Source organism: Castor canadensis, chromosome 14 (genome assembly GCF_047511655.1).
Source record: "Castor canadensis chromosome 14, mCasCan1.hap1v2, whole genome shotgun sequence".
Classification (NCBI taxonomy): domain Eukaryota; kingdom Metazoa; phylum Chordata; class Mammalia; order Rodentia; family Castoridae; genus Castor; species Castor canadensis.
Window position 1 is genome coordinate 103,305,978 of NC_133399.1, and position 24,729 is coordinate 103,330,706.

Genomic DNA, 24,729 nt, shown 5'->3' on the forward strand with positions numbered 1-24,729 from the left:
GTATGTTGAGTCAGTGGTAAATGAAAATTGAAGATTCTGAATGCTATATTTTGGAAGTATTTAGATATTTAAGGTAATGGGAGAACAATGAAAAGGTAAATTCAGGAAAGGCATGTTTATTTATTTTTATTATGAAAGAAATTTTGACCACAAGAATGTACCCCTACAGAATATTTGGTTGTCATTAAGTATTTTTAACTGATTATTGGTAGCAAGGTTCTGATCATACAAAAAGGAAACCGGTTATAAGAACAGAAGCAAAGGCAGAAATGGCTGGTGCAGCAAAGTTGCTTGGCCTTCTGAGCTTTCTCCTGGAGCAAAGAAGGCCAGAGCCATTTCCTGATTTGCTGAAGCATGTGTCTGGTCTCAAGGTGCTTTGTGATGGTATGGTTCAAAATCTGTGACCACCAGTACCTCGGGAGGCTAAGTTACTTCTGTTTGCAACATAATGGTTACCATAGAGTTTTAATAAGTGCTGCCCTGTGATTTAAAAAACAGACTCTAAACAACCGGTTGGTTAAATAAATCAATGCAATGCCATGCAGTGTGAAAATAGGGGTAAGCAGTTAGAAAGAAAATCCTAAAGCAGTGTTAAGCATGTCCCTATAGAATGTTGTATCTACCCATTTTATGTCAAAAATTATCTTTCCATAGATTGTGCAGTGATTAGGAACTGGAAGGAGACCTCTTTCTTTTATTCCATTGGATATTTTCTTTGCAATATCTCAAAATGGATGAAGTATTTTGTTGATTACTTTTATTAATCAACCCCTCTTATTAATGAATTTTGATATAACATTTGTATTTCTAGTATCACAGGAATGGAAAACCTTACAATAAACTAAGGAACCGAATTTGGGGAATGGTCAATTTTGTCAACATGGTATGTTTTGATATAATTGGAATCAATCTGAAAATTCAAATGCAAAGAATTCTTTAGGGTAGATCTCTGCTGGACTATTGCAGTAACCTTGAAACTGAGGCAGTCCAGGCCACACTAATTCACCACGTGAACTAAGTAACAAAAATCCAATGAAAAAGTCATAGCAACAAACCACAGCACTGAGGTTTTGGTTTTCTAAGTAGATTACATTTAATTTTGAAAGTTTATGAAGCAATGTAAAGAGGATTCAAAAAGAAATCACATATAACCTAAATTTCACTACTATTGGTACTCTTTGACCTTGTATAACAAAAAGTCTTCCAACCTATAATGTATTGTTCATGATTTGATGCAGAACACATGGACTATTTCAGTAAAATCTATTAGGGTTATTAATTTGTCTACATTTTAATGAACCATAAATCTTATGAAAAATTGTGAATTCTACATAATTCTTTCTTTGCTAACAACTTCTAAGACACCCCAGCTATATTACTAGGGTAAAAAGGTGCCACAGGAAGATGCTGGAGGAGGGAATGACCCTTCTAGGTTACTGGACCCAACAGCTGAGAGACATTGGACCTCTTTGTAGTTTTTCACTAACTGCTTTATACATTTACATGTAGTCATGAATGTGAACGTAATGTTCATTTACCTTACATAAATAAGTGTGAATGCTGTATCATAAAGAATGTATATACTTCTTGAAATGTTTCCTATAAATTCTAGTATATTTTACTTCTAATTATCATTCTGTTAAAGACATATTGTACTTACGGTTTTCTCTTTGATTCAGTGTTCAGGGAGATTGTGTTATTTAGTTTGCTGACGTGTGGATTTTTACGTATCTTATTATTGATTTCTGATTTTCATTCCATTGGAATTTTAGACTTTGTTTTGTCTCATTTCAACTATTTTTCAATTTATTAAAGTGTGTGTTAGGACCCAGAATTTGATCTAGCCTGGTGAATGTTCACTATTCTCACTAAAACTGAAAGCACTGTAAGATCACAAATATTGTTGCCATTTTCATGTGAGCCCAGTTTTATGAACATATAGCCCATCCATGAATATAAAGAAAGGGCTCAGAAAATTTAGGTTAAAAAATTCTGCCTGATAATGTTTATCACAGTAAGATCAAGGCCAAGAAGAATAAGGATGGGAATCACAGGTACCAGTGTGAGTTTTGAGGTCATGACTTGACTAGATGTCTTACTTTATAAGAGTTTTAAAAAATACTATTTATCGTGTCTATGGTTGACCTTTGTTGAGTTATAATGGAAATACATGAAATTCAGTATATTCATAATTTGTAGAAGTAGAAAAGTGTACAAGATATTATTAGGCAAATAATATGACTGTGAAACTTCTTAACAACTAGTTGCATTCTCTAGTAACATCAAATGGGTGACATTTCCATTTCTGCCCCTAATTCAGCATTCACTATTGATCATTCTTTTCTTCAACTAGTACTTTGTTCTGTTAAGGGTTATAAAGTTGATGCAATGCATACTCCTTTGTCTCAAAATACTCTTAATTGCATTGCTAAATTCTGTTTTATTTTGTCCTGGCATAAAAATAAAGTTCAACTAGGTGTTTACAAAGCAGTTTAGAAAACAGGTGGGAATGCTATTAGGCTGCAACTCTTTCTGCATGATTTGAGCAATCCCAAGGGAGGTTTCTCAGACCAAAAAGAAAATGATAAAAATCAAGTATGGATAAGCTAAGTTTCTGAGAACCAACATCAACTTTCTAATCTATAATTTAAACAATCTTTGGCTTAAACTAGAGAAATAAGCTAAAAACCATTCATTCCACTAAATTCACATTTTCAAGTGATTTATAACCTCAGAGCTTTAAGTTCTCCCTTCTAGACACATTCTCTGTAAGGCTTATGAGACTTGTGGAAAATCAGGCATTTTTTTTTTATCAAGTTTCTTTGTTGACCATGGAAACTCCTCCAATGAATATAGTCACCAAGTATATTCACAGTACACTCTGCATTCCAGTTTGATATCTCAATTTATAAAATGAGGACTGTGCTATTTTCTTAATGTACTTAACAAGTTAGAATTGCTGTTTTTTTGGGAAATATAAAGGAATATAGTTATAATGAAGGATCCTTCTAGCAACTTGACTGTGATTTTTTTGAACAGATTTATAAAACCTTGAACATTCATGTGACATTGGTTGGCATTGAAATATGGACAAATGGAGACAAAATAGAAATAGCTTCAAATATAGAAACTACCTTATTGCATTTTTCAACGTGGCAAGAAACAATCCTTAAGAAAAGGAAGAATTTTGATCATGTTTTGTTACTGAGGTATGTGATTGCTCTATTTTCCTGGACATCATCAGTAGACTATTAAAAAAGAAAGCAGAATGAGTGAACAACAAAAATACTTTTAAAAACAATTGATTTAGGATAATACACAAGGAAAAATGTTATTTCTAGTTACACTGGTAATTTCCAAATGGACTATTTAATAGTCTTTCATTATGACATTGAAAAACATGACTATACACATATTTCTGGACAGACTTAAAAATGTCATTGGGTAAGCAAAGTGCTTTGAGAATCCATGTATATCAGCTCTGAACATGCAGTGCCAGCTTCCCTCTTCTACCCCTGCTGTACCCATTCCAGTAGTCTACCAAAATTTGCCTTTCTGGGAAGTATCTCACTCTCTGGGCACTTTCCTCATCAAAGTGTGTCCAGTCAGTGACCATCCTTCAAGACTATCTTCTTTACTGTACTGGTGACAGGCAACTAACCTGGTAAGCTATACCTGCCACAGCTTCAATATTTTAAGTAAAAGTTTAGATTGCCTACTCAATCATTAATTCCTTTAAAATGCACGCATTTTATTATTTTTGTTATTTAAAAATCTAACATAATTCTTAGCATAAGAGAAAATGATAAGGAGTTGTGGAACTGAGTTTAATTGAACCTTATGAGTGCATAATCCTGTTCTCCTAATGAGTGTTAAAAATCATGCAGGAACTAGTTTGGAGCAATGGCATCTTTCATCATCTCTTCTAATGTCCCTATAGCCACCATGTTGGATTAGCACCCATTTAATCTATTTTATTTACCTGCAGTGTCACCTTATCTCTGGAGGTTGCAAACACAGCTTCCTACTGTTCTTTCTGGTATTATCTAGATATCAGCTTTCAGGCTGGTCTCACAAACATGGAACTTCCAAAGTCTACAATCAGAGGTCAGGTCTAGTCCTTTGGCAGATTGATAAGCATGAACTGGATTGCCAAAAAAATATCATTCTTGGTTTTCATATTTGGATGGCCTATAGCAAATATCTCCAGTGGTGCAGTCGTGTTTGGCTATTGTGCCTGGGTATTTGTGCACTATCATGCCTAAATTTTGGGGGGATGAGGGTTGTCAAACATCACAAGCTTCATAGTTGGAAAGATTGACCTTGAATCCTCTCTTTGTACATGTATTTTAAAATACTTTATACATAGGTCCTGAAATACGTAAATAGGTATAGATGAACATCCTTTTTCTTTAGTAGAATTTCTTTTACTCTGACAAGTAGCTTTGCTTATCAACAGAATATCTGCAAGGGGGCGGGGGGGCAAATAGTACTAGGTGTCCAAGTGGGCATGATATTTGGGACTTCTTATATGTTGGGTTCCTTGTGTGAGTTCTCCTATGTAGAGTTAGAAGTCGTAAAAGTATATATGGTGTTGCCATGGTGTTGCTTTTGCACTTAAGTGACCAAGAGAAGCCAGCCTCTAGACCATCCTTTCCCTGCTGCTTCATCATTCATGGTGTTCTTCCAAGATCACCAGCATCTGGGAAGACCAGAGTTCTAAACTCCTCCCAGATACATAGTAAATACCAACACTTAGAATGTAGAGATAGAAACATTTCACTAGTGAAGGAAGAAGTGGTGTGTTTTCTAGATCAAAAAAGTCAACTACTGCAAGGGGTCATCTTACCTAGCCACATTTTTGTATTTGAATCCTATGATGTTCTAGGTGCTGTCTTCCAGTCCATGAAAGCTCTATTTACAATGACTCAACTGTAAAAACTGTTCTGGTGTCAAATCAAATTTGGATCCCTAGATTATATACATCATTTGTCTTTTTAGGGAATCCGGGAATAGTCCTCTTTTTACATGAAAAGTCTATAGATATCAAATCCTCTCTGACTTTTTATGGTTCACTAAAAGTTTTAAGGTTTTCAACTGTAGTTGATTGTGGCATCGAGTACATTCACTGTATTTCATTGTCCCCAAGAACACTTCTTTCTTTTACTTTTTTTTTTAGTTTCTTTGTTTGTTTATTTTGAGATAGGGCCTCACTATATTGCCCAGTCTGGCCTCAAACTCACAATCCTCCTTCCTCAGTCTTCCCAAGTGCTCGGATTACAGGTGTGAGCCACCATGCCTGCCCACTCCAACACTTTAAAATTTAATTCATTAATTGGTCTTTTGTCATTTAAGTGGTGTTATCCAGAGCTGAGTGCAGGGAGACAAAAGTCTAGAAAAATGAAATTCTCACTTAATGTTTTTCAGTTCAATACTTCATTGGCTTTTTCAGTTCCTCTTGTTTAAAATGAGTTTAATATCACCTAAGGTCATCCTGGATTCCATAAGGGCATCCTTGATTCCATAATTTCAAAAGTGGGAAGACACTTTCACAAGCACAGGCATCACACTTGTGGTAGCTCACTGCAGTTTGATCTTTGTGTTAATTAAACTTAATTCAGATTGAAACCTGTATTTGCATCTTGTTTATAGTGGGAAGTGGCTGTACACCCATGCACAAGGAATTTCTTACCCAGGAGGACTGTGCCTGCCCTATTATTCCTCCAGTATTGTTAAGGTGGGCTATATTTTACTTATACTACTTAGTAAAAATATTTGGATTAAATTTCTTTATTTTCTGTGTCCTGTTGAGAAGACCACATATATTCCCAAGATATGTAAACAAAAGACTTATTCCCTTTATTAAGCAAGAAAAGTGTTTTATTAAAAAATATAGATGAATAATAAAAATTAACCAGTGTAGTTCAGAGTTCAAAAGAACACCATATATAGCTTAACATACAGTAATTAGGAAATTCTTTTGCATATTAAATATAATTATTTATATAGACAAGTAATGTTCACAAACTTGATAGCTTATTTAGCAAGTAAAGGTAATTGTTCTTGTGCTGACAAGAAAATACATAAATCACTGAATGTATCAATTCAAGACACCCTTGTAAATTCATGTTCAGGAAGCATAAGACTTATGAACTATTTTCTCTCCTTGTCTGTCTGCCTCTTTTACAAGTTTTGAAGTTTCTAGAAATGATGTCCAAATAACCCTGTCTGGCAGACTTTTGAAAGCATGAAGATTTTTATTTAGTTCCTTCATGTCTTTGCCTAGTTGTTAATAAGACCCAGCCCAGTCTTATTAAGACCCCAGACTTAAAAGCTAGCACTTATTTAAATGGCTGCATGACCTATTTATTATACAGCAACTTTTATGCCAGCATGTTTGCCTTTGGTATTTCAGTAACATAAGTTTTGTGTGATAGAATCAATCTACCTTGATACAGCCTGTTTCTATACCAATCGTGATATTTTAACCAGCCCACGAAACATTTTCAACTTCATATGAACAAAATTAAATGAATAAATTAAAGGTGTTCTGTCAGCTTTGCAGTGATTTAATAGCCTATTCTCTCTAGATTTTTTCATTTCTATAGGAATTGATACATGAATTTAAAACTGTGAGCTAAGGTAACAACCAAATCCAGCATGAATATTAGGTCTCTGACCTTCAGGTTTTCATCATTGCAAAACTCCCTACAGAGGATTGTACAGCATTGCTGTGCAGTCTGAAACTATAAAAACATCAAATGTTTTTATGTGTGTCCCCTTTGTACATTTAGTATAGACAAAATAATCAATAATATTTATTGTGCTGTATAAGGCATTTGTTTTACTCAATTTGGGCTACTAAAACAAAGTACCATAAACAGAAGTTGCTTACAATAATTCTGAAAACTGAGAAGTCCAAAGTCAACACACTATTGGATTTAATGTCTGGTGAGGGTCCGCTTTCTGGCTCAGGGTTTGCACCTTCTCACTGTGCAAGAAGGGGTAAGGGGTAAGGTCATTCTTGTACCTCTTTTATAGGGCACTAATTTGATTTATAAGAGCTTTTGCACCCATAACCTAATCACCTCCAATCTTATGGGTTAGGGCTTCAAAATATCAATTTTAGAGGGAACCAAGCATTCAGACTATAATAGCATTAGTTAATAGTTTTTAATTTTTGTAAGAATGAGTTGGTGAATAGAATGAGTGTTACTGTGCTCTACACAAAAACAAGTTTCAAAATTTTGGAGCTAAGGATATTTAAAAAGTCATTTTTCCAACTTCATTGTAGAAAGAAATTAAGGTGCAAGGGAGGAAGATAATTAAGTCTATGACCTATTAAATAAGTACTAGTTAACTAAGGGCTAGAAGCAAGCTCTTTCAACCACTACTCAAAGTGCTATGTACTACAGTGTGTTTTTATAAATTTTTAATGAGCATTTCTTTTTTATCAGGATCTTTTACCTGACATAAATATAGTTGCAAACAGAATGGCACATCAGCTGGGGCATAACCTCGGAATGCATCATGATGAATTCCCATGCACCTGTCCTTTGGGTAAATGTGTGATGGATCGTGGTGGAAGGTGAGACTTGAATACTATAGAGAATACCTTTATATATATGGGGAGTAGGAGTCAGGTCAATTCCATTATTTTAGGGATACATTGTTATTCAGTGGAATTTCCTGGAAAGTTTATTATAAAATCAGGCAAAATGAGGAGTTTCCCAATTAGAGATGAATTTTTTCAAATGGGCAATGTCTTTTTCTAGTGATACACTGAAAGACATCCTAAAACTCTATCTGTGTACATCATAAAAGTACATTATGTTCAATTACTATCAATCTCTACCAAGATACTTAGGGGAGAAATAGATTCTACCTTCTTTGGTTTGCCATCTCTGCTATAAGCTATAATTTCTCCCCCCCCCCCACATCTTTATCCAAATGTCATTCTCAGCAAAGCCTTCCCTGGCCACCTGAAACTTTTCAATCCAGTTTCATCACACACATATTCTGACATTTTCCACCTCCTTCCCCTTTGTTTTGTTTGGTTTCTGATTTTTGTACTTATGTTTTACACATTTAGTTTGCCTATTAGGTTACTTTTCCAGTAGAAAACGAGGATCTTGTCTGTTTTCATCTCTTATATTACTATTGTCTAGAAAAGTCCCAGGCACATGTTAGGTCTTCCATAAGTAGTCACACAATGAATGAATGTCCAACTGTGAATTATCTTGTGGTCAGTTCCTATTTTGCACATCTTTGGACTCCTTTATGGAAGATACATTTTGTATAGCAAGAAACTGCTCTGTTGATGATAATCAGTGCCTCCACAAATTGAATTAAAGTAGTAAAGTACCCAAACACAGCAGCTGATATGGAGTGAGAACTCAGAAGCTGATATCTAACATTACATAATTATCTGCCTGCTTGCAGAGTGCCACCACCCCTATGATATGGAATCAAGTGTCTAAATGCTCTTCTGTATTCAATCATTGTGTAAATGATGTCAAGGGAGTCAAAGAAAAGGAAGATAGAAGGAAGGTGAATTTCAATTTGAGAAAGAAGTATTTAGCATTCCTAGGGATAGTATGAGGTTATCAAACAGTTTGTTTCAACAAACATTTTTAGAAACTATTCTGTGCTGGCATTGTGTTAGCTAGTGATTATTTAAAAAAATTGAGCACAGAGACATCCCTTGCCTTATGAAATTTGTCATCTTGCAGAGATGGTAAACATTGATGTACAGTATTATAAGATTATTTCAAGAGGGCCACATTAAAAGGGATATGGATGCAGCAAGCATAGACAACCAGTCTAAATTCTAGGAGGATTTGTTGAAGGATGAATAGCCGGAATCTCGTTATTGAAATAACATATGTGAGTTGTGTTTCAGAAAGTTATTTCAATAATAAGGAACCCAGCTCCTACTCCACTATCACAGTTTACATTTATATTTGTTCTTTCTAAATTCTTCATAAAACTTTCACAGCTGCTGTACTACGATGCATTACTATGGTAAATCTTTATTTCTATCTCGTCCTGTTTCTAGCATCCCTGCACTAAAATTCAGTAAATGCAGCCAGACCCAGTACAAGCAATACCAGAAGGATTACAAGCCAACATGCATGCTCAATATTCCTTTTCCTACCAATTTCACTGATTTCCCATTTTGTGGCAACAAGAAGGCGGATGAGGGAGAAGAGTGTGATTGTGGCCCTATCCAGGTATTTGCAAAGGATGTTGTCTTTCAATTACAAAGTCTATGCTCAGCTGAAATGTAGGTGCGGATGTAGCTGTTAATCCCACCAACCATCATATTCCTTATAAAGTATCAATTAAAACTGTCTCCTTTTCAATTTGAAAATCAGCCATTGGGGCAGCCTCATTTTAAGGCTTCTTAGGAAGTCATGAGTTGTGTATAATGGTCTTGCTAGAGAATGGCAATATCCCATTTCCTGGTTTATATATTAATTGGCACATCTTGTGAGAAGGACCGTACGTGTCATTAAGTCTGACCTCTCGTGCACAGTTGGACATAACCATCCTACAAAATCTCTTATAGTCACTCAGTTGAGTTTTACTCACAGCCAGACAATTCCCATTATTATTAAACTCTTTCTTAACAGAGCAAGAACCTTCAAACCTTTTGCATATTTAGTGCAGTTTTGGTTTTTGGAGCATTTAGAAAAAGCCTTTGATGCAAATTTTAAAGTGATTATTAATCTGCTTTTTTCCTAGCATTGAAGCTATTTCTTTTAGTAGCTTGTGAAACAAGTAAGTATCCTAGACAACTTACTACTGAAGTTAACAAATCGTGTAAACCACTGGGAGATATTTTTAAAATATGACCTCTGGTTTAGTAGCCCTTTAGGGGGCTAAGATTCTGTCTTGTTACCAAGATGTAGGGATCTGCTGATACTGCTGGTCTGTGTCTACACTGTTGACACCACACAACTCAAAAGTGTTCTAATAGGCTAGCAAGCAACAGACTTCATAATCAGAGAGGGAACAATGATCTGTGCAGAGATATAAGAACTTTTCTTCAAGTGTCTCAGATTAAATGCAAAATGCTCTTAATTTTGGAAACTTGCTTTTTTTTAGAACAAATGAAGTGACTTACCTGGATGGATGCAGACAATTTCTTTTGCAGTTTTAATTTTGTTTGAGCAGGTAGGACCTGCTGATATTACAGAATGATGTATTAAAAGAAAGAAAATTCAGCTTGAAATACTTGGTATTTTGAGCAAAGGGTGTGATCAGGTCTTTAGAAATTGTGTTATCTCACACCAAACTTTAGCATTTGAAGCAGCAGGATCCATTAGGGAATGGACAGTCATAGACATTGAACTCTAGTCTTGCCACTGAGAGTTCATAAGCTTCAGAGTATTGAACAGCCAAGAGAAAAAGAAACACAAAAATCCCAAACAGAGCTCCAAACAGTAGTCTTTGTCCATATACCATAGCCAAGGATCCTGCATTTGTATTTAACTTCCAAAGATCACACAGAAGTACAAGCAACTAACTCATCACACAGGAACCAAAATGCAAACCTACTTATGCTGTTTATTTTTAATTTTTTTCCAGGAGTGCACTAATCCTTGTTGTGATGCACACAGATGTGTCCTGAAGCCAGGATTTGATTGTGCAGAAGGAGATTGCTGTGAATCTTGTCAGGTCAGACCTTTTGTTTGGAGATTTCTCTGCTTTCAGTTTAGGTGAACTTAGGACCAAAGAGCTGTCTGGCTGTATGCAAATATCCACTACTAATTCTAGAATGAGGCAAGTCTTGCTAATACACAGCAGTCCTTATTCTGAGAAGAACTGACTTCTGAGCATCTGGTGGTGCTATGGTCTTGGAAGAGGAGAAGCTAGTGAGCACACTTGGTGTTTTAGGAGTGAAGTCACATATCAACACTATTCTTGTCCCTCTGTAAATCATTGCTAATTAATTTAACCTCCTCACCTGAAAGGAAAGTTGATATCCCAACAACAGTCAGCTACAAAGAAAAGAGACAATGTTGGGATTGGAAACCGATAGTGTGCTAGCTGGTTTAAAAAAAATTAGTCCTAGGGAAGAAGACCAGAAATTTAAATGTCGCCGCTCAAGGATTTATTGACAATTCCTTTGCCCCTCCACCCCCATCCCCCATCCCCTCGCGAAGAGTGAATTCACAAAGAAAAGGAACATGTCTATGCAATTCCCTCCACCAATGAAGACCAGGCTATTTTTCCAGCTCATGTAAAGGGATCTGATTTCTTGGTGATGGCGATTCCTTTTTCATAGACAGGGGTTCCTAGAAGCATGTGAGTTCATGGGGGGTGATGGATGGGAACAAGTGATAAAGAAAAGACAAAGTAAATGGGAACACCTGCCCATCTCTCCATTTTATGTCCATTTCAACTCTGCCGAAGTCTGTTCTAATACCAAATGTCAAAATTGCCATTGTATCATCCCTAAAATTCCATAAAAAGCTAATGAAATAATTCTCAATGTAATGTAGAAGAAAGTTCTGATCCATCCCTAAAGTCCTTTTTAAGATAAATAAGTCAACTTTTTGCCTCCTTGCTCAGTCTTAGCTAACTAAATGTGTGCATGACTCAGTCTCCTTGTTTGTCTTCAACAGATGAAGAAAAAAGGGTCCATGTGCAGACCAGCAAAAGATGAATGTGATTTTCCCGAAGTGTGTACTGGCCACTCACCTGAGTGTCCAAAGGACCATTTCCACCTCAATGGGGTTCCTTGCAAGAATGCAGAAGGCTACTGCTTCATGGGGGAATGTCCCACTAGGGATCATCAGTGTTCAGAATTATTTAGTGATGGTGAGAGATGGTAACAGTGAATAATTATAGTGACAACAGCCTTTATTTATGTATTATTGTTCTGTAAGAGTTTGGGGGCAAGATTGGAAATAATATCATTTGTGGCATTCTTCTAAGGTATTACCTGGCATCTCTTTAGATATGACCTCTATTGCTGATCTTACTTCCAACATTCACTAATTAGCTCAGTATGTGAGCTAATGCATGTTTATTCCTCTTTTAAAATCTCTCCCAGGATACCTGTTCCATCTACTTCATCAATACATGATACCACATGATACAGAAAGTTCAACTGGGTTAGAAATAAGGTATTTTGTGATTTACAATATTCATGCTTTCATTGTTTTATTCTCTTATATAATTTCACATTCTAGGAGCAAAAGAAAGTCATGACACCTGCTACAAAATGAATAAAAAAGGAAATAAATTTGGCTACTGCAAAAACAAGGAAAACAGATTTGTTCCATGTGAAGAGAAGTAAGTGCCCTGTGAAAATAGTGCTCTGAGACTATTTTGAAAAATCAGAAAGGCTTCAATTCTGACAGCCACTGACCTCCTTTTTCTGAGAGATTAGGAAGAGAGGGGAGGAGGAAGAGAGAGGGGATACATCCCTGACACTGGTGACTGGTATTTATGTCCTGTTTATCAGCTGACGCTCAATGAAGATGGAAGAATTAACATGCTTAGGAAAGAAAAAGAGGAGAAGGATCCTGTCAAAAACAGGGCATGGCAGGAGGCAAACAGGGAGTGGGAAAATGAAGTTTAAAAATGAAAAAGAAAAAAATGAAGTCATAAAAAGAAAGGTAGAAGTTGAATTGAAGAGAGTGGAAAAATTTGGAAGTCCTACCTGGTTACCATAAGCATAAACTCAGCCATACTTCCAGGTTTGTCAGCTGACATTCCACATAGCTTTTTGGGTGCTACAAAGCAGGATGTAGGCTGAAAACCACAACTGGGAAAGCATATAGTCAAGTTCAACTTTTCTCGTGAATACATAAATAGTAAAATGTACAGTCACTTCACTTCCCTTACTTTCAGTTGCTAACTGCACTGTAAGATGGTAGGTTGTCATAGCAGCAACCTCACAGGCTTGCTGTCAGAATCATCTGTTGAGCTCTATGCAAGAAAGAATCAGAAGGAAACCTCTGAGTACTCATTAAAGTTATGCTAATTCAAATTACTAATAAAAACATTCTTCTGTGAACATGAACTAATACTGATTTGGGAGAATCACAGAAGTTTTTTAAGATGATTACTTTATATACTATATTCATCTGGGTTCAGTTCCCAGGGTCAGGACTTCAACTGCCTAATGGCTTTCTCCACCTGCCATGGCCCCTTGCCACTGCTGACAAACCTGGATCTACAAAAATGTCGCTGGGCCACTTTGTTGCCAGCCTGGTCTCTGCAGGGCTATTGTTGTTCCCAAGTCTGAGAATATTATCCTTTTCCTTCAGAGATTTCAAATGTGGGAAGATATACTGCTCTGGAGGGCAGCACTCATCTCTACTTGGAGAAGACAAGACCTATTACCTTAAGTACCCACACCAGAATGCCACCGTCCAGTGCAAAACCATCTTTCTACGCCGCAGTTCTAAAGATATTGGTCTGGTTGATGCTGGGACAAAATGTGGAGATGGAATGGTAAGTTGAAAACTGTTTATTGTATTAAAACTTCCAGGCTTCAGCTGCTCAAAAACATTGGACCCTGTAATTGGTCCCAGAGGGACTTATATAGAGGAAATAAATTGGCAACTTCTTTTTATTACTGAGGAACAGAGTGGCAATAACATTGTAATATTATTTTTATTTAATTTTAGTTATACAGAATGATATGCAATTGTTACAAATAAATATGCTTAGTATCCTACAGTAGACATCTAATGAGATTAGACATGATTTTTTTCTAATTAATGGGACTCTAATGTAGGCATATATTCTTCATTTATTTTATTTATTGTACTTATTTACTTGGCAAGTGCTAAGTTGTCAATACCTATGCTAGACACAGAAAATTTAAAGAGTGTAGTCGAGAATTTCACACATTAAATTAAAGAGATCATTAAAGTTCAACAAATGGGCTTTCCTAGTTGTGTGACCAGTATGCATTTGCAATCTAAGGGACAAAGTGATTGAATGCTCATAGAACATGTGTGGCACCTTAAAATTTGGCTTTGATCACATGAATGTTTTAACACATAGAAAATGAGGAAGATTTTTTAGTCACTTTGTTTTCCAGTTTTTATAACATTTATTTTTAATTGATAATAATTATACATATTTATGAGGTATATTGTCACACTTTAATACATGAATATAGTGTGTGATAATCAAATCTGGGTAATTAGTATATCCATCATTTCAAATATTTATCACTTATTTGTGTTGGGAACATTAAAAATCTTCTCTTCTAAGTATTTTGAAATACACAGCAAATTATGGTTAATTATAGTCACCTTATTATATCACAGTACACTATAAATAATACATCCTATCTAATTGTAATTTTGTACTCATTAACCAGCCTCTCCTATTCCAGAAACACACCAACCACAGTTGTACTTCATCCAACTCCTTGTGACGGAATTCACTGCATGTAAATGATAGTCTGGGGAGGGGTTATCAAGTCAAGAATTAAAGAGTTTTTCTTTCATTTTTCTTGGAAATACAATTTTTAAGCATTATGAATTTTATTCATAATTCATTTCATTCTCTAAGTATTTTTTCTGGATAAATTTTAATTTTGTACAGGAATACAAGTAAGACACATCATAAATCTCCTAGTTCCTTTTTCCTTAGTCACACTAAAGTACCAGCAGTATTGAAAAGGAAAACAGGAAGACAGGGGATCAAAAAAGAGGAGGGGAGAGAAGAGGTGAGAAATGAAGCAAATTTGTTATCTCATTCTCTGGCAAAGAAGAATTGCTGTAAAACAACCTTTGTATTTATCTCTTTACTGAACATACAAAAATGGCAAAATCACAGTAAGACATTATCTCAAATTACTCTTTAGTGGAGTTTGTAATACTGAAGGCAGTCCATCTACATGGGTTTAAAGCAATCTGGCCCAGCGCTCCATTCTGTAAGGATAGGCAAAGACAGCAAATGGCGACAGACATAAAAGAATTCAAAGTGTGAACAAAAGCAGCCAACGTGAGAAATCATAGATGTCAGTCCCTCTGGAACAGCTATACATCAAAAAGGAAGAAAAATGCTTTCACAACATTGAAATTTAATAAGCTTTATTTTTAGAAAAGTTTTAGGTTAATAGCAAAATAAAACAGAAAGGAAAAATATTTCCCATATCCCCTTTGTATACATTGCCTATCCTGTTAGCAACATCTCCTGCCAGAATGGTACCTTTTCTTTTTTTAAACAAAGGATGAATCTATATTAACACATAATTATCTCCCAGAATACATAGTTTTCCATGAAGTTTCACTTTAATGAGAATGTTATGAGTTTCAACTAAATTATAATGACATGTATCATATTATAGTTTACTGTCCTAAAAATTCCCTGTGCTTGCTTATTCATCCCTCTCTCTCCTCTAGGCCATGGAAACCACTGATCAGTTTACTTTTTCCATAATCTCACACAGTTGGAATGAGGTCGTATGTAGCCCCTCAGAGTAGCTTCTCTTCCTTCGTAATAGGTACTAGAGTTTCCTCTGTGTCTTTTCACAGCTTACTAGCTCATAGCTTTTTAAGGTCAAGTAACACTCCACTGTTTTGGTGTACTTCAGTCTCTTCATTGGCCTCCCTACTGAAGAACACACTGGCGCAGAAGACTGTCCCCATGTTTTGGCATGTATGAACAAAGCTGCTATAAATATTCATGAACAGGCTCCAGTGTGGACACAAGTGTTCACCTGCTGGATACTGGCAAAATATATTTAGTTTGTTAAGAGTCTACCAAACGGTCTTCCAAAATTGTGACCCGACTCCACATTCCTACAAGAAATGAACAAAAGCCTCCATCCCTCTACCTTCTCACCAGCTTTTGTTAACACCAGTGTTTTAGACTCTGGTCATTCTAGTAGATATACAGTGACATCTGAAGTACTTTTTTAGGGAAGACTATAATAATAATTCACTTTAAAAATAGATATAAGGGCTTTTGGTTCCAGATGGTATGGTATAGGTACTTCTCCTTCTTCTGCTAAATATAGCTAAACTTCTGGTCATTATATATTTAAAAAGTATAAGAAGACTCTGAAAGGCAGAGAGGAGCTAAGGACTCTAGGTCTCAATGAACCACAAGTCAGTGGGTTTCCTGGTTTTTTTGTTTGTTTTCTTTCCTGTATCTTAGAGCATCAATAGGAACAAACAAAACAAGCACCAAAAAAATCTTTCTGTAGCTAAAGGACAAGGAAAGAAGTTAGAAAATTGAACAAAACATTTTGAAAACAATTGTTCTACTTCGACAAAGCGCCAGAGAAACATACCGCAGACTCACCCCACCTGTGTTGGCAAAGATCATTTGGGGAGCTAAGACCCACTGCAACTCCAGTGGTAGCAATGATCCTCCCTCCAGATGGGGTGTAGAGGTGGCTCATGGGGAGTCAGGACTTTCACCAGAGCTCAGTGGTAGAGAATTCCCCCATTGCCACTCTGTTGTGTCAGCAATGTGAGGAACCAGGACTTCTGCCCCATCTGGCATGAGCACAGTAGGGACCCCCTTCCCTAAAAGGCATGGTGTAGAGAAGGACTGCTAAAGGAAAAGGTTTGAATAAGAGCCAGCACCTCCTAGTACCCAAAATATCCAGAATACAAATGAGTATCACTTGTACAAAGAATCTCCTGATGCAACAAGAAGACATATAATGGGGATCATCTGACACGGAACTTAATGCAGCCATTATATGATTTAAAAATGGTATCATTTAAGATGAAGAATCATTGCCTTCAAAGTTTAAAATGTCATGTTACTAGTTTACAGGTAAACTGGACAGTAAGGGAAATGGATAATACTAAAATTATCAGTAAATTAGAAGACTAAGAAGACATGGAAGACATAGAAGACATGGAAGACTAAGAAAGAAATTAAAGAATAGAAGAAAATAAATAAATGCAGGGAAAACAGTCCTAAGAAATCCAAAACATTTTTAATAGAGAAGGAAAACACCATAGGCATGAAAATACAATTAAGGAAATAATAAAATAATAAAAATATAAAACATTCACTTAATACCCGAAAAGAATCATAGAAAGAGATGCACACCAATACTTATCTTCATGCCATGAATGTCAAGAGTGAGAAATACACAGTATAAACACAAAGGAGGACCAGTCACCATTTTTCTACAGGAAAAGTTATCAAGTAGCCGTCACGTTTCTCTTCAACAAGATTTCTCGGCAATGTTTTCTCTCCAAAAGAAAATGGAGCAACATCTACAGAACTTTAGAGAACACAAATTCCAGAACACTAAAGCTGTATAGACAGCCAAGTTAGTGTTCATACAAGAAAGCAATAGAGTGACATCCTCACACATCTCATGACTAAGGAAAAGACATGGTATTGTATGCACTGCATCTATTTCTCAGAAAAATATAGTCAAACTATTTCAGCCAACTTGGAAATGAATTTAACTTAAGAAGTTAAAATAAGGAGAGAAGGTGTTAGAGAAATGGTTATAAGCAGCAACATCTATTAAATTTTGAGAAAATTCTAGTTATTTGTGGTTAATATATTTATTATAAGAGTAAAAATATATTGAATAATGAATAATAATTATTTTTACAAGTATAAAGTTTCAACTCACTCCAGGTATTTGACATAAGAAGATTGATGTTAATAAAATCCTCAACCAGCAATTATGGTTTGAAAGACTTAAATTCTCATACTAATCAAAAGAAACAACGGAAATAGAAATACTGCAAGTATAAGTGCAGAAGTTTTGATAGATTAACATTCAAAGGATTAATAGGGGTATAAACAGGTTACTAGTTAATGAGTTTGTTTATAACATACAATACGTTCACCAATCATCTATGGAAGATTTCTCCATCCACAGGTTCTACTTACGGGATTTCACAATGGAGAAAAATCACATACATTTTAATTATACTACATAAAATGGAATGCAAAACTTCACATGTAATTATGTGAAGTTGCAATGTCACATAAATTATAAGTCATTCTAATCCATGTTGGTTGCTTCACTTCTAGGTGTGCAGCAACGGTGAATGTATAAAAATGGAAAAGGTCTACAATGCAACCAACTGCCCTTCTCAGTGCGATGAAAATTCTGTAAGATTTCATTGCTTGTAAAATTAGTTTCTTACCATCCATTTATTTACATAAGCTTTTATTTTTGAACTCGTGTGTGAGTAGGCTGGTTTTTAAAATCAGCTATGTATTTTAGATACCCTTTTTCATGTGTCAATAAAAATTGATGAATCCAGTGTGTGTTCTCTTACCATTACACATTGATCTTTGATGAACTAAATATTCTGTCACTCCTTTTGCCCATGTCAGTGTTATCTCATTATTACTAAACTTACACCCTACACTTTGGCTATAATTTGTGCAACCACAGCAGAGGCTATTCATTTTCGGATATGGATGCTTTCTGGAAAGATAAGTCATACTGTCTAGTCCATCTGCATGAATATGTAGTTATCATTCTCTGGCTCAAAGGATTTCTTCAGAGATGGTTACTTCTCAGATTTTGTTTAATTATTTTATTCATATTGATTTTGGTATACACTTTATTTCATTACTTTAAAAATGTGTGTGTGTGTGGTGTGTAGAGCTAGCATTAACCTAAATGGGGTGCGAAACATAACATATATCAGTTGTTTTATGAAATTATATGACTGACTGTTCTTCCAGGTGGGTGGCCATGAACTCAAGTGCCAGTGTGAGGAAGAACAGATACTTACCGACTTGGAAGAAACCTTAAATCTTACCAGTAAGCATCCTAGAATATAGTATCTCACATGTTTCAAAAGCCTGCCCAGTAAGAAAGTTTTCTTCCTGTCTGATATATATTTGGTGTGGTTCTACATGGGTTTTTTTTTTATGGTCCTCTTTTTACTATTTCATGTTGGAGACTCGAATTGGATTTACAATTGCCCTTTAGAATTCATACAATCTCTTCTACCTAAATATTGCCTATGTCTTCTGAAAACACACAACAAAAGGGGCTTTTTAAAAGTTATTTAATAACTAATGACAAAAAGTTTTCTTGCTGATTGTGGTTCACTTTCAGTATAATAGAATTGTGGGTTTAATGTCAGTTACTAATACAGATGGTAATTTTTATAATGTTTTAGTTTATGCTTAAAATTGGGGCAAGGCGAATTAAGGTTCTTTAGAAAAGAAATAGGGTTATATCTATAAGAGCTCCATTACTGTTAATATTCCATTGTTCTAAAGTTGATGTCCTGGCTGAAGTCTATGTTTTAATGCTGCAGGTGTTTCCATCATGGTCGTTGTACTTGTCATGGTGATTATTGGTGTTGGAATTGTCACATTATTAATTCGTTACCAAAAATGTATTAAGTTGAGACGAGTTCAGAGGTATGTTTACATTTTCTGTGTTGAATGGGACTTTTACTAAGAATATATAAGTGTTGTGGCCACCATAGAAGTTACCCAATAGAGGAATGTCTCTTACTAAGCAGCAGATAAAATAGTATCAAATCCACCTTTTACGTGTTTGCTTGTATCCAACATTTACCTCAGTGCACTTTGCTGTGAATTGAAATCATCCAAAGATCTTTCAAGCATAGTGATGTATTGGTTAGTATTTTAAAATGTTTTATATGACTTAATTTTAACTGCAGTCTTATCCCATATTAGTCAACATGTCAACATGTGCTGTTTCCTTCCTGAAAGCCCTCCTAGAGATATACAGGGAGTGGAGAATAAAGGATACTTTGGTGATGAGCAACAGACAAGGACTGAGCCAGTTTCCCCAGATGTTCATCCCCTACATGTAAGAAACTTTCATTTGCAATAGTTAATTAAAAATGTACTTGTGTGTGTGCTACTGAGGTGAGTAATGGAAAGAAGTCACTTAATGTAGACTATTCAGAGGTGAACAATTGTTCTTTCCTTTGTTATATGATGACTTCTTGTCATCTTTATCCATTTGTATATTTTATAACGCCATCAGTAATCCCCCAAAGCTAAAAATAAGTCTTAATTGTCCACGCTTATAAACAGAACATATCATATAATAATTTCTTAGGCTTAACCTGAGAATTTCTGTCATGATGCTCGTATTTGCCTCAAGGTTTAAGTGAGAAAGTGTATGTCAATGAACTCAGCCCACCACTTGGTGTGTATTTACACTGAATATGTGTTAATTATCTGCAGTGCCACAAGCGCCATTGCAGTTGCTTTCCTGATTCCAGTTTCTCTAATATGCAAATTAGGCGCATTCCCAGAGCAGGGTGTCTGGTAAAGGTAGGTGATGATGTGATCAAGGGTGGAAGCCAGTCAGAGGTTCAAGGAGAGCTGTGACATACTTGTTGTGTTTAAGATTGCAAACTCCTTAAGGTCTTTGGTTTTTTGGGTTAAATGAGGTGCATCAAGAAGAAACACTTGATAAATATTTGTTGACTATCAGAATGAATGTGTATACACTGAGATATATAGTTTTATAAACACAGATTTTATGGGAATGTTGGGGCCCTCAAATCTCACATTTAGGGTTTTTATATTACTTGGTGTAGAATTACGTGGATAATAACGACTTAACTAATACTTGTTTGACACTGAAGTTCCCTCATTAAAGTTCTCAGGAAAATTGTGGTTGGGGAAGGTATCTTCGGTGTTCCTTCCCTGTTACCTTAATGATGCCTCGTATTTTTTCTCTAGCAGCCAGTGCCTTTCTCAGGTCATTTTCACTGGACCATGTCCTTTAGTTATTTTACCCTCTCCTAGGGAGTTAACACAAAGCACTTTTAAAGAGGGTAGCTTTAGCCAAGTGTGTCTGTGTTTTAAAAGGCAGGTCTGGAGGCTGTGGAATTCCAGGATGCAGACAATTAGAGCTATTAAGATTTGGAGGAGGCAGGCCACCTAGTGCTACTTGTGTATCTCAATATGTGAAGAAACTCCCTGCCTATGTCAGCTTTGCAGACAAGCCTTAGACTCGAAGATAGCAATCTAGGACCAGTAATTTTTCTATGTGTTTCAGTGTTTGTGCATTTACTAGGAAGTTCTGTGGGCTTGGGAAATAGTCATAATTTCTTGACTTCTAATTACAGGTTAATAATATACATTTTCATTAGCAGAGAACTGCAGAGTCTTTGGAGAGCCTTCCATCCAGTTTTTCAAGTCCTCACTACATCACACCGGTATGTCTCTGTTCCCTTCTCTTGGTCGTAGTAGTCTGTGTCCATTTCATTAACAATTTGTTTATGGTATTGGAGCTAGGCAAGCACTCTACCACTTGAGCTACATCCCTAGGAATTTTTTGCTTTTAGTTTATTTTTCAGGTAGTCTCATACTAACTTCACCTGGACTGACCTCACACTACAATTCTCCTATATCTGCTTCCCGAGTCATTGAGATTACACCCAATGCACCAACATGCCTGGCCTTATTTCATTGATAATTTTGATACTATTCAACTGTCTGTTGATTCCTTGACAAAAGGTTCAATAATATCACATAACTCTCTGATTTAGTTAGAACTAGGACCCTCTGGTATAGAGACATACTTCTTCAAGGCAGGACAGATGTTGGGGTGAGGAGAGTAAGACGAACCACTCAAATTCTAATATAGCCCTTTCCTGGCTTTGTTTTAAATGATAGCTTTTTTTCTCATCATGAATTCTTGTCACTTAATTTTGATTTTTTAAACTACCACATTAATGTACTATTTATTGTCATTACTGAGCTTGTTTTCACCCCTTAAATTCTGCTCCTGAGATAAATACCTCACTAGTGTCGTTTGCAGTCCTGGACCCAGATCTAAGGGCCAAAACCATGATGATGGTTTTTACTGAGGCCTTAATGAACTCCAGACGATGAAAGCCAGGCTCTGGAATGCTCAGTTAAGCAAGGAGAGAGAGAGGGGGAGAGGGAGAGGGAGAGGGAGAGGGAGAGAGAGAGAGAGAGAGAGAGAGAGAGAGAGAGATTGAGAAATGACATCTTCAAAGTCTCATGGTGGAGCACTTCTCACCCAGAATGATGTGCTGTATACACCATGGTTCTTATCTCTGCATTTTGAAATCAGCAATTCTCATGAAGCTTTCTTTACAGATAACTGTAAGGTTGTGATCAGAATAGTTTTCAATCCATGATTCTTCAGAATCTTCTAGCACAGAAAAGGATCTGGAACTGTGCTGCATTCCCCATGGAACACTTGGAGCCTATCTTTGAAGATAGGCTTTTCTGGGATCCCAGTAGAAATAGTGTCTGAATGAAAGATCTAATGCTTACAAAAAGTTCGAAAATCTCTTGCCTAATATATTCTAGGAAAGAGTCACAAGTTTTATAGATTAATGGTTTTTGATAAGACTTTATCTAATCAAAACTTTATACACGGGCTCCCCATTCCTTGCTGGATTTATAAACTGTCTTGGATTTTTTATGTGGAGCAAGAAGTGGCTTGCACATATGAGCTCATGTGTTTGTGTGCACATGCAATACCTGGTGCAGTTCTTGATGCAACATAATTTACTTTTTATAGAAATCTGCAAGTAAAGATCCAAGAGGAATTTCAGATCCCAATCAAAGTGCCAAACTGGTAAGGCTCTGTGACAGAGTACTGCTTTTTTTATTCCTTTCCTGTTCTTTACTGTTGACTGTTGTCCTCAATACTTATCAAAAGAACAAGATACCGAAAATTGTTTCCACTGATATGCTGAAATTTCTAACAGAATTGTGAAGAGCAGGATTGAATCCAAAACTTTAAAAATTGACCAAAGGAGCAAGTTAGAATTCAGCAGTGTCATATTCTCATTATATTTAACAAATAACAAAAATGATAATTTTCTCTCAGACTTTTATTGGCCAGCATGTATATATACCCATGCGTTAGGTTCTCTTAAAGTATTTTCAAGGATGTAATCACAGAAAAAGAACATTGTTTGTTGTGATTGCTTTACTAAAGGTTTTGTTTACCAAAATAATAAATGACTGTAGGTAGAGGGTGAATTTGCATTTGAATTACGTGCCTATATTGGAAAGTTTGTGGAAAAAATTATGCCTTTTGTCAAAAGGAGGCAAAATGCCTATCATTTGGCTACATTTCTGAGTTTTTGTTTTCTTTCCTTCCTTCATACATTTTTGTTGAGTTCCCACAATGTACTGGGTACTGGTTTCCCCCACAATGTACTGGGTACTGGTTTCCCCCACAAAATATTCTTCCGCGAAATCCTGTGTGGTGCACATACACTGGTGGACAAAGCAGGACATTTTGTGATGATCCTTCCACTCCACAATTACAAAGTTATTCCATATAGAGTCGAGAGTGGAAACACTCCTTAGAGCAAGCAAATGGTTTGGCCCCTTGCACTGGAAAACAAAATTATTTTCTTCATTTTGTGTAGAACTGTTCATTTTTATAAGCACACAGTTAACCATGGCTAAGAAGATCCAAAAGAAAGTCTGAGCAAAGGTATGACAGAATCTAGAAAGGTTATTCCAATTAGAAGCTATGAATAAATGAAATATATGTGTATGAGTTTTATAGAAAACAACTTATTTTTAACCCTCTGTTTCTGTTTAGAGTTTGAAATTGAACATCCAAAATGGCTGTGCCAGGCTGGGCTGAACATCCTTCATGCAAGATCTTCACAACTTTCCCTAAATGCTGTGCAGAGTCCAGTAGCTTTTCAAATAGTCTTTATCCAGCAGAAAATGTTTAAGAGAAGCAATTTCTTTTTGTTAATATTACTTGCAGAATTCACAATCTGTAATACAGACATACACTACAAGAAGAAAAATGTCTGGTGGCTGCAATGTACTTTAGCTTAATACTATTTGCCTACAACATGCTAATCTAGTTACTTTTTTGTAGTAAAAATAAAGTTTATTAGGAAAAAATTTATTATAACAGGATAAAGGTGGGGAGAAAGGAAAAACAGCAAAACATTTCCTGCCCCCATGTGGGCAATGGGAGTAGAGGTTCCTACTATAGTTACTTTTATAAGAATCAAAAATTGAAAATGATATCTTTACAACCCTGAGTCTAAGAAGCAAAACATCCTTTGTAAATGGTTACTTCCTTGGGGACATGGAGGTACTTACTGTAACTTGAATAGGACATCATTTCCACTTTTGTGTAAATGAAATTGTGTCCTGTAGAAATGCCAGAGGGCAGTGCACAGGGTAGCACAATCCACTAGTCAATCAAAAGTGAAGACGGAAGAATGGTCACCGTGACTACAGAAGAGCCTTGAAAATCACAGTAGCCACAAGGACACAGAATGCTCCTGACAGTTCTGAATTCCTCAAGAATGTGACAGACAAGTTGGAGGGTTACAAGGATTTCAGAAAATTAACTCTAGTTAAGAGGATGTGCTCCAAACGCCCGTGAAGGGTGTGAGAGCCCTCAGCACACACGGATGTGAGCACTCAGTGTGTGGTTTCTGTACTGCGTGTCTCTGCCTGGTCCCGGTGGGTTTCTTTGGTGGATGGGGATGTCCTGGAAATGATTTCAGCTCCTTACTCAGATGCCTCTTGGTGGATTCTCCAGTGTTCTCTATTTTCTCTTTGTGAACTGTTAAACCTACTGCAGCTATTTTTCTTCATTTACTGAAATAAAGTTCTCAAGTACTAAATGAAAATTTCCGGCTCAGTGAAATAAAGGCTAGAGAGGAAGGAAGAGAGCAGGCTGTCCTTGGTGACTCCTCATTTCCCCTGGTGGAGGCAGGGAGGACGGCAGTGTCTCAGCATGCACCTCTCAGCTTTCTACATACGTGCTTCTGCTTTTGA

At 36.2% G+C, this 24,729-nt stretch overlaps 1 protein-coding gene across 1 annotated transcript in view; it reads left to right on the forward strand.

The window, feature by feature from the left end:
* Positions 1–24,554, forward strand: part of Adam7 (ADAM metallopeptidase domain 7) — a 64,548-nt gene extending 39,994 nt beyond the window's left edge. Inside the window, exons 9-24 of the mRNA XM_074053327.1 lie at positions 812–883; positions 3,040–3,209; positions 5,653–5,737; positions 7,458–7,588; positions 9,059–9,233; positions 10,594–10,683; positions 11,634–11,829; positions 12,204–12,306; positions 13,287–13,473; positions 18,001–18,081; positions 18,667–18,745; positions 19,251–19,356; positions 19,675–19,774; positions 21,078–21,140; positions 22,481–22,537; positions 23,522–24,554. Of these exons, the coding sequence (XP_073909428.1) occupies positions 812–883; positions 3,040–3,209; positions 5,653–5,737; positions 7,458–7,588; positions 9,059–9,233; positions 10,594–10,683; positions 11,634–11,829; positions 12,204–12,306; positions 13,287–13,473; positions 18,001–18,081; positions 18,667–18,745; positions 19,251–19,356; positions 19,675–19,774; positions 21,078–21,140; positions 22,481–22,537; positions 23,522–23,566 (1,740 nt within the window). The 3' untranslated portion in view covers positions 23,567–24,554. The remainder of the gene's footprint in view (positions 1–811; positions 884–3,039; positions 3,210–5,652; positions 5,738–7,457; positions 7,589–9,058; positions 9,234–10,593; positions 10,684–11,633; positions 11,830–12,203; positions 12,307–13,286; positions 13,474–18,000; positions 18,082–18,666; positions 18,746–19,250; positions 19,357–19,674; positions 19,775–21,077; positions 21,141–22,480; positions 22,538–23,521) is intronic.
* The last annotated feature ends 175 nt before the right edge of the window (positions 24,555–24,729 follow it).